The sequence below is a fragment of the Labrus mixtus genome, chromosome 16 (assembly GCF_963584025.1).
Source record: "Labrus mixtus chromosome 16, fLabMix1.1, whole genome shotgun sequence".
In the NCBI taxonomy this organism is placed as follows: Eukaryota; Metazoa; Chordata; class Actinopteri; order Labriformes; family Labridae; genus Labrus; species Labrus mixtus.
Window position 1 is genome coordinate 14486922 of NC_083627.1, and position 15992 is coordinate 14502913.

Here is a 15992-nt window from a genome sequence, read left to right on the forward strand (position 1 = left end):
AAGACATTACCAGGTATTTTTTTATGATAATGAAGTTTTACAAATAATAAGTACAGCACATTATTAACTGGTAGACCATCAATCTTGTACAAAAATTCAGGGAGACATTCAATGTATTCAAGCTCTCATTCATTTCAACGCTCATCTGAATACAGTCGTAGTAGCAGTCCGTACTAGCATTGTTTCTGCTGCCATGTTCTATAATCTTGTTTTAAAGATCAGTTTGATGTTTTCATGTAAATTATCTCATTGTCAACAGGTCCAAGAGAAAGACCCAAACACATTTCAGTATTCTGTCATTTAAACTTTTTTTTTTTTTAGCATTCATGCTCTATGATACTAAGGAAATAATAATTTGTTAAAAATAGTTAAAGACCTTTTAAAAAGTCTATACATTTTTTCTGTCTGTCTAAAATCATCAACTATCATTAAATGTTTTTTTTTTCTTATCATATTTGATGTCATTAAGTTTCAAAGGGGACAAAAATACAACATTAATATTATTACAGTATTTTCAGTTCAGAAATAGTTTTTTGGAAAGAGACATTTTTTTTTTTGAATTTTTCCCACTTACACTTTATAGTTTCCTCTCATTTTTATCTTGAAACGTTTTCTTATTTCATAATGACCTTATCTGTGGTTTAGCACACACAGCTAACTGGCTAATCTTAGTGGACGATAATAGTAATGCATGAGTCAGGGACTATTTTGGGCAGCCAGTTGATACACACTTGATGGATTAGTGGATATTTTTGATGCCATGATGTCCGGCTGACTCTGTAACAAACAACAGTACCGTTGTTGATGTAATCTAAGACCATGTGGTTTAGTGTAACTGTGGCTGATTCATTGTTTGAAACGCTTTTAGACAACACATGAGCCACATTGATGGGGACATGCTCAACAGGCTTTGACAACACAGATAGCACATAGTGGTAGAATCAATTCATTCAAAATTGATCAAAAATATCAACAAACTGACACCAGAAAATCAACTTTTGAATAATTTGTATTGTCTCTCTTTTTTTTGTCCAGGCCAGGAGTGCTTAAGGACCTTAAGACGATGGGCTCCGTGTCTCTTTTCATCTTCTTTATCACGCTGCTGGTGTTAGCAAGACAGGTCAGTTGTTTGAAAGTCTGAAATGATGGTCACTCATTTCCAAGACAAGATCTGGAAGCAAACATACGTTCAAGGTTTTGCTCAAACCAAAATACTTGTTCCAACGAACACTTCTTTGTAGCATTGGAAGAGCCAGCCTGGCCAGCTGCCTCTTCTCTGAGCCCAACCCCTCACTTAATATGTGAGCTAAACTCGGCTGACACAGATTTGGTGTTTGTGCTTTATCTTTTTGAGGTATCATCCATCAGCTCTGACCCCAAAGCAGCTGTTCTCAACAGAAAGACTCCCCCAAGAGCCTCTCACTCAAAACTAGGGCTTCCTGAGAGCCACATTTGGTCTAAAAAGCTCCATGTGTTGTTCACATTCTGGGTCACTGTCAACGGTAGGAGGGGAGCATTTGTTTGGAAGCACAGGTTTGCTGTGGTAAACTCTTTGTAACTGTCATATCTTATTCCGACCCGCACTCTTATTGAGGTCTTCCAGGATTAATTGGGTTCGTCCACTGGTCGCTCTTTGTGTATTAGCACACTAAAATGCCCAATTAATAATCTCCAAAGAATCCTGACAAGAGGTCGGTTAGTGTGGTGTTGCCAAAGGCTTTTGATGCAAAATGACCTAAAGCGCTGCCTGATATGAGGGCACAAAGCCTGGGGAGCATTTCACATGCTTTTAGAATACTATTAACACATTTGCCTTGCAAAAAAATTCACCATCAATCCTAATGAGCCCATTTCTAGCAATTTAGTCGGAGGGAGGAGAAAGCAGGTTAGGAGAATGAGGGGCATCTGTAATTCATCCCTCCAGAACAGATGCGCGATGGAGCAAAGCTCATTTACAGGCTTGTTAGCAGAAATGAGCAGCGTGTCATCTGGCCTACTTTCTAGACTAAAGGAGGAACTGGAGTTCCTCTCTCCTCAAGAGACGCAAGTACTCAAACTGAAACACATACTGTATGTATGCACCACATATAGTAGTTCATGCTAACTATCCTTAGAAGGTCATAAGCTAGTCATCACTTCTACTTCGGCCTCAGGCAATCAACTCAAAAGAACTGAACTTGAGCACTGAGCGGTATGAACCTACACTGCTGGAGTCTTCTAAATTGGCACCTTGCTTCACTCAGGGGAACAAGTATTCAGTGCACACATACATCATCCAGACTGCTCACCACACACATGATCTATATCTCATATGAGACTGAAACAGCACCCACATACTCTACTGCACATCCATACATACAGTGAGGGGCCAGCTTAATGGTAGCCTAGGGCTCTCGGATATATACGAGGTATGTTCCGGGGGAACCAATCTGATACACAAACAATGAATCCCAAGATCTTTTTCTCCCAATAAATACTTCCACCCCTCCAGCGTTAATAAACAAAACACTAAAAAGCTAATACAATGGCTATCCATTATGCAAAACAGTCCTGCCTGCTTAGTGTTTCCTTGGGCCATGAGAGCAAAGCACCTCAGTGTCAATGTAGTATTACTGAGACATTACTTTTCTATGAATACTAAGAAAGGCCTTCAGTCTCAGTTGGGTATATATTCGCAGAAATCCTACATACTGGTAGTTTCCATTTAGTAGAATCTAGCAGAACTGAATGCAGGCAGCTTATCGATGAGAAACCCCCTTATATCATGGACACATTCCAGTAACCACAGGAGTAATGTATTTGATGCTGACTCATCAACCTTTTTAGTTCCTTTCTTGATAAAGGTTTGGGTTTCTTCAGTGCCATGAAGCTTTGGAGCAGAGTACTGGGTGTTAATGACGCAGGTGTCTTTACTCTGTGTCCTCCTGTAACAGAATGAATATTACTGTAGGTTGGACTTCCTGTGGAGGGACAAGTTCAAGAGGGAGTGCGAGGAGATCGAGACCATGGAGAACCTTAACCGGGTTCTGCTGGAGAATGTTTTACCGGCCCATGTCGCAGAACACTTCCTGGGACGGAACTGGAAAAATGAGGTGAGTTCCTGGTCTAACTATCAAGCTTAGCATAAGTGGGGAAACAACTAGCCTGGAACTCTTGTTGCCACCCTGAGGTTGCCATGCTACATACAGAGACCCTGGAAATGTAGTATGGCTGGTCAACGCGCATTCCAGGACATAACCGCTTGTAATAATCTTGTTTTTTTTTCACATTTGTCTTTTGTATTGATTTGAAGTTATTTAGTCATTCGTGTGCTTTAGTCATTGTAAGTCTGGTTTTGTTACTTTTGGACAGAACCAGGCTAACTTTTTCATCTCATTGCATTTAGCTAAATTCGATAGCTATCCGTGGTTAAATCTGCGCACTCAGAGTTGTGTTTGTACACATATTTTGTAAACATATTCATTTGTTCTACTAAATTTTAACACATGACATGCATAATTTTCTCATTATAAAGTACTAAACACATTTTCATTTTATTACAGTTGACATGCTTGGTATGCTTCCTATTAGGGGTGGGAATCAGAGTCCCTACAATACGATATTATCACGATACTCGAGACACGATACGATGATTTTTAACATTTTGCGATATGCTGAGAATTGCGATACAATATATTGCGATTCAGATTTTTAACTGCATATTATGTCCACTACACTAAACTAAATCAAGAACTGTTTTGTCAAATAAGATAAATATTGTCAGTCTGTTCATCTCACTTAAGTCTATTTATTTGTATTTCAGTCTAATTGAACTTGAACATGAATTCTTAACAATGCAACTTGTTCAAAATTAATTGTGCAACCCCTTCAGCAGTTAAAAATGTAAAAAGCATATCTAAAATATCATATGAAAAATATCGATACTTGGTTGACATGAGACGATATAATATCGCTTCACAAAATATTGCGATACTGTATCGATTTTTTTACCCCACCTCTACTTCCTATGCATACAATTTGTATTTAATGCAGCCAACTTGCCACCTTTCCATTCTCAAATTCTTCTTAACTTGTTCCATTGCTGTACATTTTTCATCACAACTCTTAAACATCCATCTCACTCTCTGTCTTCCCTATGATGAATCCTGCCTCTATTTTGCTGCTGTGCTAACCCAGTGTCCCCACAGGGATGATTAAAGTTTCCACTTTATTTATTTAAAGAGCCGGTGTCATTGTTCAGTGTTAAGCCTGGCTCACACTGCAGGATAATCGGGCCGATTTGAGCTCCGATTCTTCCTTCCCGACAATCGCAGGGTCTCTCCCCACTCAAGGCTGCTCGGACCCGATTATCTGCTCAGATTATGTTGCAGTGTGAGAGGTACAAAGATCCAATTTTAACGTCCCCGATTTATTTCAAACATGTTTGATATTTAGAATTTAAAATCTTGACGATTACGTCATGAAAGTGTCCGGCAGAAGTTGTGTGTGTGACTACAATAGAGACAAGGGAGAACTGTAGTCATGGCGAGCAGCGGCAGGACGCAACCCAGCGTTTTTTTTTTTTAGTGTTCGGTACAGATCATCAGTGCAGCACTTTTCTGAAACTTGTATCCATGTATCTACGATTGTATCAACTTTCCTGTATCCCACAACAACTTCCACTTCTTCCCCTTTCACCAACCGCCGTCCATTGGAGTTTTCAAATGAAACTTTATTAACAATTGTCAACGCTTCATCCTGTTTTCACTCGTGCAGTGTGAGCTCTCCGGCCGTGCCCGACAATCGGGTCGTACAGTATGAGCGCATAAATCGCAAGGTCTGGTCGGGCGTCGTAAACGATTCAGTCGTACAGTGAGCTGACATGCCACCCCGACTTTTATACAATCGGGGGGAAATGGCACAGTCTGAGCCAGGCTTTAGGCTTTCACCTCAGATCTTTTTTGGGGTTTAGTCATTGAATACACAGAGCATTCATCTTTAACTTTCCTTCTCTGGTTCTCAATCAACACAACACACCCAGCTGTTATCTTCTTCTTGCTCATTACCAGGATCTTTACCATCAGTCATACGAGTCGGTGTGTGTGATGTTCGCCTCCATCCCAGACTTCAAAGAGTTTTACACTGAGTCGGATGTCAATAAGGAAGGACTGGAGTGCCTCCGACTTCTCAACGAGATCATAGCTGACTTTGATGAGGTAAACTCTGCTCACCCTGGCCATCTGACATGAAGAGAAAAATTTGCAGGAAACCATTATCATTATCAGTCAGAGTGTTATTTCCTCTTTCTGTGTGTGCTGTGTTATTTACTGGATTCTTTCTGCATTCTTAGCTGCTGTCCAAACCTAAGTTCAGCGGCGTGGAGAAGATAAAGACCATTGGTAGCACCTACATGGCTGCAACTGGACTCAATGTGACACCGGGACCAGAGTGCTCACAGGCATGCATTAACACACATGGACTCATTTCAAACATATTCACACACAGTTAGAATTGTATGAAGCATTCATATTAATATGGAGTGTTCACTGTTTCCTCCAAAATGGAGATCAAAGCTTTCAGACCGTCCAGTTTTCATTAGAGCTCATATTTGATAGTAAAAGAACAAGATTCTTTTTTTTTTCACATTCTCACCCCAATTTCAGGTGCCAGAACGGTGATCATTTTCAGTCAACTTGTCACTTTTCATCAGTGGTCACAACACACGATAAGGCTCAAGCATCAAAGTGTTAGTTGCATGGGGAGCTTTGTGTGGGTTGTACTTTGAAAGATGTGCCTCACATAACATTAAAGCATCCACTGATCAAATACATGAGGGAAGTCACTGCAAGGAAATGAGATCATCAAACAGAAATAGAGCAGCATATTTTTAAAGGAATCTCCTAGGTTGGTAGGAAACATGCCTAATTTTGCTAATGCAATCGTACAAGCCATTGCTACTGTAGCTCACCAGATGGGTTCTTCAATTTTACACAGATGGAGCCATCTTAGTCTAGGTGTATATACTGCTATCGATTTAAATTGCTCCTCGGGGACAAACACAGTTTTTTTTTTTGTTTTTTTTTTATGTAAACACATTCTTATTCAAACTTGGCTCAGAGAGTGGATTAAACACATTTTCTGCATCTCCCTCAGGAACATGACAGACAGTACATGCACATTGGCACCATGGTGGAATTTGCCTTTGCTCTTGTGGGGAAGCTTGATGTTATCAACAAACACTCCTTCAACGACTTCAGACTCAGAATTGGTAAGACAAATTCTTCACAGAGTGAATGTTTTGCTAGGTAATGCTGAGATCTTTTAAATCTTAGGTTGAGTTAACACAATGAGCCTATGAACCTATGGCCCAGTGATGAAAGCCCTTTCATGTACGGTATTCTTAGTTAGAATAATCTGGGTGTCACAAGCACATTGAAGATTAGTGCTTCCTCTATCTCGATACCACATTCTTGGCCAATCTGTTCGAGGCAGAGAGGTGTTCACCAATGAGTCTTGATGTGCTCTCGGTTTCTGCCTGTTACTAGTTTTGTCTGTGCTTCTGTTTTGATTTGAGTTCCACTGCATCTATCTGAATAATAAGTTCTGGACCTGCTGTTCTTTGAAGTGTGTTGATATAATTATACGAATGCAAATCTGTTTATTCATTTTTTGTATGTAGTATTTATTGAAGTGATATTCATAGCTAAATCATATCTGCTTATCCCTATGGATAACAATGATGTGATGTTGTCTCTAACAACTGTATAATTACAAGCTGCTAGTCAGACTGTAAACAATAGTTGTCTCGGACCGAGAAGTTCTGGGGACTTTTTAAAGAGGAACTATCCACTTGGGGGTTCCCTGAGAACTACACACCATGGGGACTTTTTTCTGTCTGCATTTGCACCGCCATGGTACCTACTCTGAAGCAGGAGATAAAAAGGTTCCTCTTAACAGGGTTCTAGGAACTAAAATAGTTCATAGTTCCTGCGGCGCAGGATCAAATGACGTTTTCGGACCACAGGAACTTTCTCATAGTTGAAACCCTACCCCTATATATCAAGTATTGTCATTCAGCTAAATAATATCGAGACATGAGTTTTGTTCCATATCGCCCAGCCCTAATTCAGACGAGACTCAAAACCATCAGACAAAAATCATACCTGTATTTCGGCATATAGCCGTAAGTTCCACCAAATGCAACAAGATCTTCACAAGTGCAACTTTCTTGTTTATTGCAGAGACTCAGCGATGTGGTTTGTGGTTTTCATTTGTTTTTGCTCAGGGATAAACCATGGTCCAGTGAAAGCAGGAGTTATTGGAGCTCAGAAGCCTCAGTACGACATCTGGGGAAACAGTGTTAACGTGGCCAGTAGGATGGAGACTACAGGGGTACTGGGAAAAATACAGGTGGGATTTCTTACAAAAATGCAAAAGCATGTCTCCCAGTATGCTAGTAGACTTCTAATTCCAGTCATTTTTGTTTCTCTTAATACAGGTAACAGAGGAGACAAATTCTATCTTATTGACACTTGGGTACATGTGTTCATGTCGGGGCATCATCAACGTGAAGGGCAAGGGTGACCTGAAGACTTACTTTGTACACACAGAGATGACCCGATCTCTGTCACAAGGGACTGTGATGCCTTGAATATGACAATAACAGAAAAATAAGACTTGAGAACACAAAACACAAACAAAGTTGCTGTAGAAGTGATTTGTCATGCTCTGTAGCTAACACCCATTATCAGAGGCCAGCAGTACAATGGATAGAACCACTTTTGTCCTTAGCAACACAATGTAGAGCTGTGGTGTTGAGGAGCACTGCCACAGTTCTCCAGTGCCGCATTTTGGATGCTTTTCACATCTCAAGTGTAACAAAGGACTTTGCTCCAAGGAGTCTCATCACTGTCTAAAGGAGTGCCTCACTTAAGAGAGGTTTGCTACATTAGTGCAGCTCTCGAAGACCTCAGTCACCCATCTGTACAGTACTAGTGGTGTGGAGCTACTTAGCCATGCCAGTGTTAGTGCTTCAGAGCCTTATACTTGAGCAAACTGAGCTGCCTGCTGAGCTGTGCTTTTTTTTTTTTTTTTTGTATCTGCCTGATTGGCACAGAGCTCTGGTTTGTTCCATTTTATTTCCAAATGGATGCTACAATAGTTTATTGTCATATAGAGCAGTTGATGCCAGTATGTCGCCATAGTGGTGGGTAGTTTGCCAAAAACCTGTGAATTGTATTTATAGCTGTAGAGCTGCATTTTGTGTGCCACTGAAGAGGAGGTGGACTCGGGCGCAGGATCCAAGTAGAGGAAAGTAGAGTTTTCTTTTCTAATTTATCTGGAGACAAACCAACAGCTATGAGTGTAATTGTTCACTGCCATCCTTTTGTTATTCATTAAACATTTGTATATAAATAACCATCTTTGTGTCAGTGTGTGATTGTTTTAGTGCATTCGACAGAAAAGCACCATAAAAGACTCTTCAAAGCATAAACCATTGCACGATCAGCTCACAGGAGTCTAAAGCTGGTAAGATTATTGCTTTGAATGACAGGAGACAATACACGTATATATTTTGCGGAGGTGTGTTTATTGTAATCAAAAAAAGCCAAAAAGCATCAGTAATACTGGGTTCTATTTGTACAGTAACAATGTAGCAGTATGTAATGTGTCTTTAGCTGTATGTTCTATTGTTTTTTAATCAACACTCTTCCCAAAACAAATAATCCATGTGAACAAGAAGGAATCATAAAAATGAATGAACTCAATTAGGTTTGAAGTCTTTGCTTTACACAATCCACTATATTTGACTTTTTCTACAATACCATGACATGTGTATTAGCTCTTAATCATCGTAAATGAACTCTGCACCGAGAGTCAAAGACTGCATTATTGCTCAGAATGTAGCCCAAATTTCTACCCGAGTAAAAAGCAAATGAGAGCCGTTTGTGCTGATTCTTATTTGTGTAGGAGGTTGATCTCAGTTGCGTGGGTTCAGAAGAGTTGAGTGATTGCACCATGTGAAGGTAACAAAAAAATCTAAAACATAAAAAAACAGGAGAGCCAATGTTTAGTGGTAAGTATGATCTGACTCAGAAATGTCACTGCCATATTTCTCATTTCTTCTTTAAGGTCTCTTGCCAGATAACTAAAAATAAAGTTAGACAAGCTGATAACTGGGGTTTATGAAATCTATAATAATTGGATTTCACAGTTACTCATTATTTTATGAAGTTATTTGAAGTTGGAATTTTTATCATTGACCCATCAAGTAACTAAAACATTTGCAAAACCACAGCGCTTTATTGGTGACTGCTTTGGTAACACATGCAGTGATACTTCAGGTTGTTTAAGAAGGGACTACTGATCCATATCCTTCTTCCACAGTCCAGGTAATGCCATTTTTCATGAAAAAATCTGCTTTAGTGCTTGCCACCCGTTTGAAAGTAGGATTTGTTTTAAAGATGTCAGGAACAGGATGTCGGCCGTACTCTGCAGATGAGCGCACAGGAACAACTCTGGCCTTCTCCTGGGATTAAACAGGACAAGGCAAATATACACACAGTAAATAAAATCCCAGCCTTATCAGCCTCAATGGGCCAATCACAGATTTAGACTGATGTCTTTTTTATTTTAATATATGCAAATAAATGTACTGTTTCAGATTTTTTTTTAACATTCAGAGCTTCTAAATTTAGGAAGTTCAGGCTCAATATGTGCAGAACAGAGAGAGTGCCAGCATCTGGCTGTAGCAGATTCACTGATTGGTTTTGTATTCGCATACGTCATTTTGAATTCATATCCAAATGTGAATTCCAGAACAGAAACGTCCTAACTCAGCGAGAGCTGTCACCAATGCTGACGGCCAACCTCTCAACTCTGTGTAATTACACGCTCAGCAGTGTGAGCGGTTTGCTTTGTTCACCACCCTCTCTGCTTTCAGTGACCCAGAAACGCACTCTGAGCTACTTTTCTTGACATGAATAATTACACGATGGAGATGAAACAGAATCAAAAGCAGCCATAAAACTCAGACATATATGTCAGGCTGCACATGGTGACAGTGTTAACAGACGAATAAATAAGGAGCGTATTAAAATGTATGTATGCCGTTTTAGAACAAAATGTCATATTCTACTGAAGTTCCAAAAGCTATATTACTAATAACATCTTTAAGCTGAAAAAGCTCAAATAAGTAGGACTCTCTTCTAGTGTTCAGGAAACAGTATATCAAGGTGTCAATGCTTATTTTCTTTGCTCTAGATCAGGGATGGCCAACTTTGGTCACAGCAAGGGCCACATTCATTTAATTCTGACTGCCAGGGGGACAAATTGTAGGATACAAAAACGATTACAGTCAATTATGTCTTAAATTTAACTCAACATATACCAGTCATCAAATATTATTATGGACATATTTCTGGTATTCATGATTTCATGGCTGATTTTGTCATATTTTCTTCATGGTTCCAATTAATTGATGTGTAAAAATTGACCTGAGGGCCACTTTAAGGGTTGATGGGGGCCGCCCGATGCCCACCCCTGGATTAGGTGGTAAAAGTTGGTTTGTGCTTTACTGCAGTTGTTAACATATTAAATCCAATGCAAATAATGTTTTAAAGTCCTCCCTGATAGAATAGAGCTATAGATTCAGCTGTAGGTTGACTCTTTAGTAGTGTCTGGGTTGAATTTATAAAATAAAAATATTAAGAATGAAACAAAGGTTAAATTGAAACAAGCTCAGGAGATGTTGAGCAGTTGCTCTTAATTGATCTTCATGTGATGAACTGATCATCTTGGGGCTGGCTGGCCCCTTTATTAGTTTTGTTTAATATTGGGAAGTATAAAATAGTAAAGTTTCTGAAATACATCAAATTGAAGTTAGGCAAAGCAACACCTTATTTGATCCATGATGGAATTCCGCTTCATCGTTTTCAATTCCTTTAAATGAAGATTATGAAAACCTAAAACAGTCACTCAATCAATGGAGTCATTACCTCTTCATGTATGTCTAGTCCTCTTCCTTTATCGTGTTTTCTGTCATCTCGGTGTAGTCGCATATCATGTCCCTCAGCCTGATGGAACACACGGTCATAGGTGGAGATTTCTGGAGCCTTGCAGTGGACAGAAAGTGGGCAGGTAAGTTTAATTCAAAGGGGGTACTCAGCCAGAGGCCGGAGTAAGACCTATCCCAGCATATTTCTTACAGTAACACCAAATCAACACTTTGGTAGATCAGTAACCAGTTGTTGTCATTTATTAATTGAAATGATCCTCTTACAAAGTATTAGTTTTACAACATAACTGAAGAGGGGTTTCCTTTGTGGCTATATGATCATGGAATATTCACTCTATTAAGTATACATGTTTGTCCTTAATAGGTTTTAATTTCTTTTTAGCTCAGAAATTAATGTTCCTAACTTGATAGAATTAGGTTTTGATGTGAAGACAAACATTTGAGGATAACTGTCTCATGCATTTCAAAGAGTTGTAAATGAGTACTCAAGTACCTGTGTGGATACATACAGTATGTTAGGCTAATAGAATACATTACATGTTAATAATATTACCTGAGTTCCATTCATAAATTAGGAAGTATGCTAAAATGTCCTTAATTCATTTAACTGAATCAACTCTCCAAATAGTATTAGCTTCGACAGCCTTTGTGAAGACTGTACTTAGAATCAATGTATTATTTAGATTGCTCAGGTAGGTTATCATGTTGAATCAATATACAGTCTATGGTTGAATCTAATGTATTTATCTTAAGGCTAACTAGCTTTATTAGCAGTGGCGTTAGCTTATGGCTAAAAACAACGTTCAAATCCAACACTTTACCTTAGAGTCTCTGTTAAAGTATGACATTTCTTTTGGTCCTTCACGGCGTGGTGGGATATGACTAAAGGCAGATATGGTGGCGATCGGTTTGGTTTGTGCCTCGAGATATACATCCATCTTAGTGGCTAAAAAACAAATCCACAGATAGTTTGATACCAGACTGCACGTCCCCTAGAGCGTCGGCGTCTTTGGTTGCTAGGTTACTGATTCACTACGCTGCCACGGCATGTTGCTGTAGGCCTTCTAGAACGACCGGAATTCTATCACAGTCTTTTTGACTGTTTACTAATTATTTGCATATAATTTCAATGATCAATATCAAATATAAGAATAAATGTATCTCTAATGTTATGATAGGCAATTATCCTACATTTCAGGACACCAAAATTTAAAATCTAATGAATGTGACATTATATTAGTTAATCCAGAATCACAGAAACAGATATTTTAATTACAGATTCAAACATTATAATATTTTTTTTTTTTGTCAAATAAAAACAAACTGTTTTTTCCTTGGATATTAGGATAAAATAACTTATAAAAGCAGCATCAATTTGCATTTCAATGCATAATAAAAATGTAAACATGTAAAACACATTATAGGCCTACCACAAATGGCCAAAACGGTCAATCGGATAACAACATAGGAAAACAACATACAAAATTGTGAAACTGCAGGAAAACAAGCTGATCTGGAAAACAATATTTGTTTTAGTGAGAACAGATATCATGCTGTAAATCATATTGAAAATATCGTGCTCAAAAATCACAAGGGATGTAGCCTCATTCTCCTGCTCACTTAGGTTTTATTCTGTTTCAACTGACCCTAGTTTACTATATTCTGCCTTTTCAGTGTTGTTTGATTCAAATGTATGTCTCCTATTTCTATTTAGTTTTAGGCTGGTAAGCTTTATTTCCTCCTTGGGTTGATCGTAAAAGAAATAGCTCACCTGCTCACCTTCAAGAGCGGGAAAAAGGAGCAAACACTAAAATGATACACTGGCTATAATGCGTGCGGTCAATATGACTGTTATGGCCTTTCAAGGTAGAAATACTCAGAACTCGTTTGAGTTTTGTATCCTGATCACAACCCTGATAACCATTTTTAAACATATCCCGATAGCAATTCTTTTTTAATGTAGCCTACCTATATCTATCCCCAGCCAATGCTAAAATCATGTCCGTAGCTATGAGGACACCAAAATTAGTGTTATGTGCATTTAATCAAATGGGTTTTTAGGATGCCCTACTTAAATTCCAAAGAAGCTGAACCAATCATAGAGTTTAATATTCTTTGTTAACAGACCGCTGATAGTTTAAGAAAAACACCCCCCAAAATCGTGTGGACTGATATTCTTTCAAATAATTGCTTACTGTACGTTTGTTTGGAGTCAACAGTGACAGCACACACAGTTCCACTTTTTGTGGACAACATTTGTCTCTTCATGGTCCTTCAGGGTTCTTCTACGGCATTGCTTGTAACTCTAGAAGCAGAATCAATTTATATAGCACTGGACAAACTTTGCCTCAAGCCCTGTGCAGAATCGGTGGCTATATAATAAGGTATAAACAGTCTACCAATCACTCAGCAGTAATGGTGCACCTTAAACTAACTGGCCAATCTTAGTCTGATTAGGAAAAAGGGACATTTCTAACAACACAACCTCTGTGCATAGATGTTTTATAGCCATACTGTTGTGTGTTAAAAGAAATAGTCTGTAGTTTAGGGAAGTTCACATTTTTCCTTTCTCAGAGTTACACGAGGAGATTAATACCATTTTGCTATTTCATATATGAAACTTCTGGCAGGTGATGTTGTATCTTAGAATAAAAACTTTCAAAAGAGGGGAATAGCTTGCCTGACATTAGGACAAGTGACTGCCTCTCTGCTCCTTGCCTGACAAGGCACCAGTAAGCTGCTGTGCCAAATCGGGAAAGACCCAGCGCGTAACTTTTGACAGTAATACACCATTTTTTATACTTTAGTTTTTAAATGAATGAATACTCTGCACTTCATTGCTATTTGAACCTATTTTTAGATACTACATTGCATCCAGTCTTCTCAGGAAATCTAATCTCATCTAAATCTTGTAAAATAAAGGTTGTTATATTTGTTTACCCTCTTCCATCATCGCTGAAACACACTTGCAAATACACTTTATCATTTAGTGTTCTCATCTTGCACAGTGATGGTGACATGAGAAAAAATGTTAGGAGTTTGATCCCCAGCTCCTGCAGACACGTCTGATGTGTCCTTGGGCAAGACACTTAACCCCAAATTGCTCCCTGAGTCCTGAGCAGTTGAGGCCCACTGCCTTGCCCAAGGGCACATTAACAGCACTAAGGAAAAGAAATGGCACCTTCCCCAGCAACCATATCAACACTTCGGTCTGTAAAATGAATGCTTATGAGAATATAGAAACCAAACAATCAATCTCACTGCTACTGTTGCCATGTCAACAAATAATGAGTCTCAGTTAGTACCATTATATATTGTAGATTACTTGCTAGATTGTAGAAACTTATATGGAGAGGAGAGAAGATATTAACACAATTCTTCCACAATCCAGCATTATGTTCCCACTGTGAATGAAAGCTGTAGTTGATCACAAGGACCAGCCTCCCCCTGCTGGACATGACCAGTAATACACCAAAATTCACATAAACTTAATTTCCCAAAGATAACACTCAATTCTCACTCAATTAAACAAATTAAATGACCGTGTACAAATTATATAATTTTCTTACCAACTTTTGGTCAGCGGCTCAAAGAAGTCTTATCAACCAATGATGCCAAAAAGAAAGTCATTGCATATATTTCCTATACTGAGACCTGTATCTATTGTCAGCATCAAGTCTTTGTGGCCTTGGCTCAGTGGTAGAGTCGGCCAACTGAAGGGTTGGTGGTCCTTTCGCCATCTCCTGCAGTCTCATGTTGGAGAGTATAAATTGCTCCTGCTGCATAGCCAGCAGTGTGTGAATGGATTGTACTGTTGTGCAGTTTGACACTTTCTAACAGCCTGTGCTATGTGGCTTTATTGTGAATGGTTAAATGTGACATGTGATGTAAAATCATTTTAAATGAACAGAAGTCTAGAAAACTGCTTTTTTTCTTTTTTGCTCCATCGGCATCACTTTTGTCATAAAGCAGTGGCATAAGGGGAAAAAACAACATTTTAAGCTAAACAATAAGCAAGAATTTCATACTCAATTTGTATGTAAGTTATCAATGCCTTTGCCTGATAAGAGCCATGTATTTCTAAATGAATTATTCTATAAGCACATCAGGCCACTAACCCTGTAAGATAAGAGAAATACTTTGCGTTTCTTTTTACAATGTGTTCTTTGTCCAAAGTCAAAACAAATATAAAAAATAAATAGCACGTGTTTGATAAACTTATTTTTGACTTATGTGTTCAAGTATGACCAGTACCTCATGGCTCCTCGTGATTCACTTTTATTAGCCGCAGGTTTAATAGAGTTAACGAAGTATAACCTTTTTTTTTAATAATATTATTGAATTATTGTAACTTTCCCCCACCTTCTTGAACTACTCTTATACTGAATGAGTTCTGTGATGTGAAACTGTCTGACGTGTTTGATTCTTTTTTAAGACTGGTATTTACCCCTGATAAAACCTTCACTATGTCTCTGATATTTATTGACATCAATATATATGCATGTCTCAATGGGTTCTCAATATGTTAATACATTGTTTAAACTAAGATTTTTTTTCATTATAAGGCTACACTTGTATTAGTCTGAATGAAGGAAAGTGTGTGCTAAATCTCATATAATTGTACAGGTTTAATCTTGATCTATGTAGGTTTTTTTTTTTTTAATCTTTGTTTGAGTTAATATAAACATATTGGAGGGGGAACAGCGGGTGTTTTTAGATGTAACAAATTTCTCTTGTCATGTGTGTCTTGTAAGCTGCTACTGGATGATTTGAATATCCCTCTGGATCAATAAAGTATCTATCTATCTATCTATCTATGAGCCTACAAATTCCTAATTTGCATAATACTATTGCAAAGAAACCTTAAGCACAAGCATCATTTTATAGGCCTACTTAAAAAAAAATGTTTTAAATTAAATACTTCAACCAGCAGATGGCACCAGTGATATACCTCCGCTAACTAAGGTTAAAACCTCAATCAAAACAGCTGACCTTT

At 38.4% G+C, this 15992-nt stretch overlaps 2 protein-coding genes across 3 annotated transcripts in view; one reads left to right on the top strand and one right to left on the bottom strand.

Annotated features, from left to right (window-relative positions):
* The window catches only part of adcy2b (adenylate cyclase 2b (brain)), a 39394-nt gene extending 30994 nt beyond the window's left edge, over window positions 1–8400 (top strand). For both annotated transcript variants that reach the window (XM_061059578.1, XM_061059576.1), the window contains exons 19-25: window positions 1036–1120; window positions 2934–3092; window positions 5049–5195; window positions 5330–5437; window positions 6133–6247; window positions 7265–7389; window positions 7478–8400. In XM_061059578.1, the coding sequence (XP_060915561.1) occupies window positions 1036–1120; window positions 2934–3092; window positions 5049–5195; window positions 5330–5437; window positions 6133–6247; window positions 7265–7389; window positions 7478–7630 (892 nt within the window). In that variant the 3' untranslated portion in view covers window positions 7631–8400. The remainder of the gene's footprint in view (window positions 1–1035; window positions 1121–2933; window positions 3093–5048; window positions 5196–5329; window positions 5438–6132; window positions 6248–7264; window positions 7390–7477) is intronic.
* A 152-nt stretch (window positions 8401–8552) lies between these two features.
* On the bottom strand, window positions 8553–12086 carry cfap90 (cilia and flagella associated protein 90). The gene is made up of 3 exons (XM_061059580.1): window positions 11818–12086; window positions 10977–11093; window positions 8553–9508 (listed from the first exon to the last, which is right to left on the bottom strand). The coding sequence occupies exons 1-3, from the start codon at window positions 11932–11934 to the stop codon at window positions 9329–9331; spliced, it is 414 nt and encodes a 137-aa protein (XP_060915563.1). The 5' UTR covers window positions 11935–12086; the 3' UTR covers window positions 8553–9328.
* Between the last annotated feature and the right edge of the window lie 3906 nt (window positions 12087–15992).

Excerpts from the sequence above, each read along its gene's own strand:
- cfap90 (XM_061059580.1), bottom strand. The coding sequence starts at position 11,934 with ATGGATGTATATCTCGAGGCACAAACCAAACCGATCGCCACCATATCT. Across the intron at positions 11,094-11,817 it reads ACTTTAACAGAGACTCTAAG|GCTCCAGAAATCTCCACCTA; the intron begins GTAAAGTGTTGG and ends GTCCACTGCAAG. Across the intron at positions 9,509-10,976 it reads GACTAGACATACATGAAGAG|GAGAAGGCCAGAGTTGTTCC; the intron begins GTAATGACTCCA and ends GTTTAATCCCAG.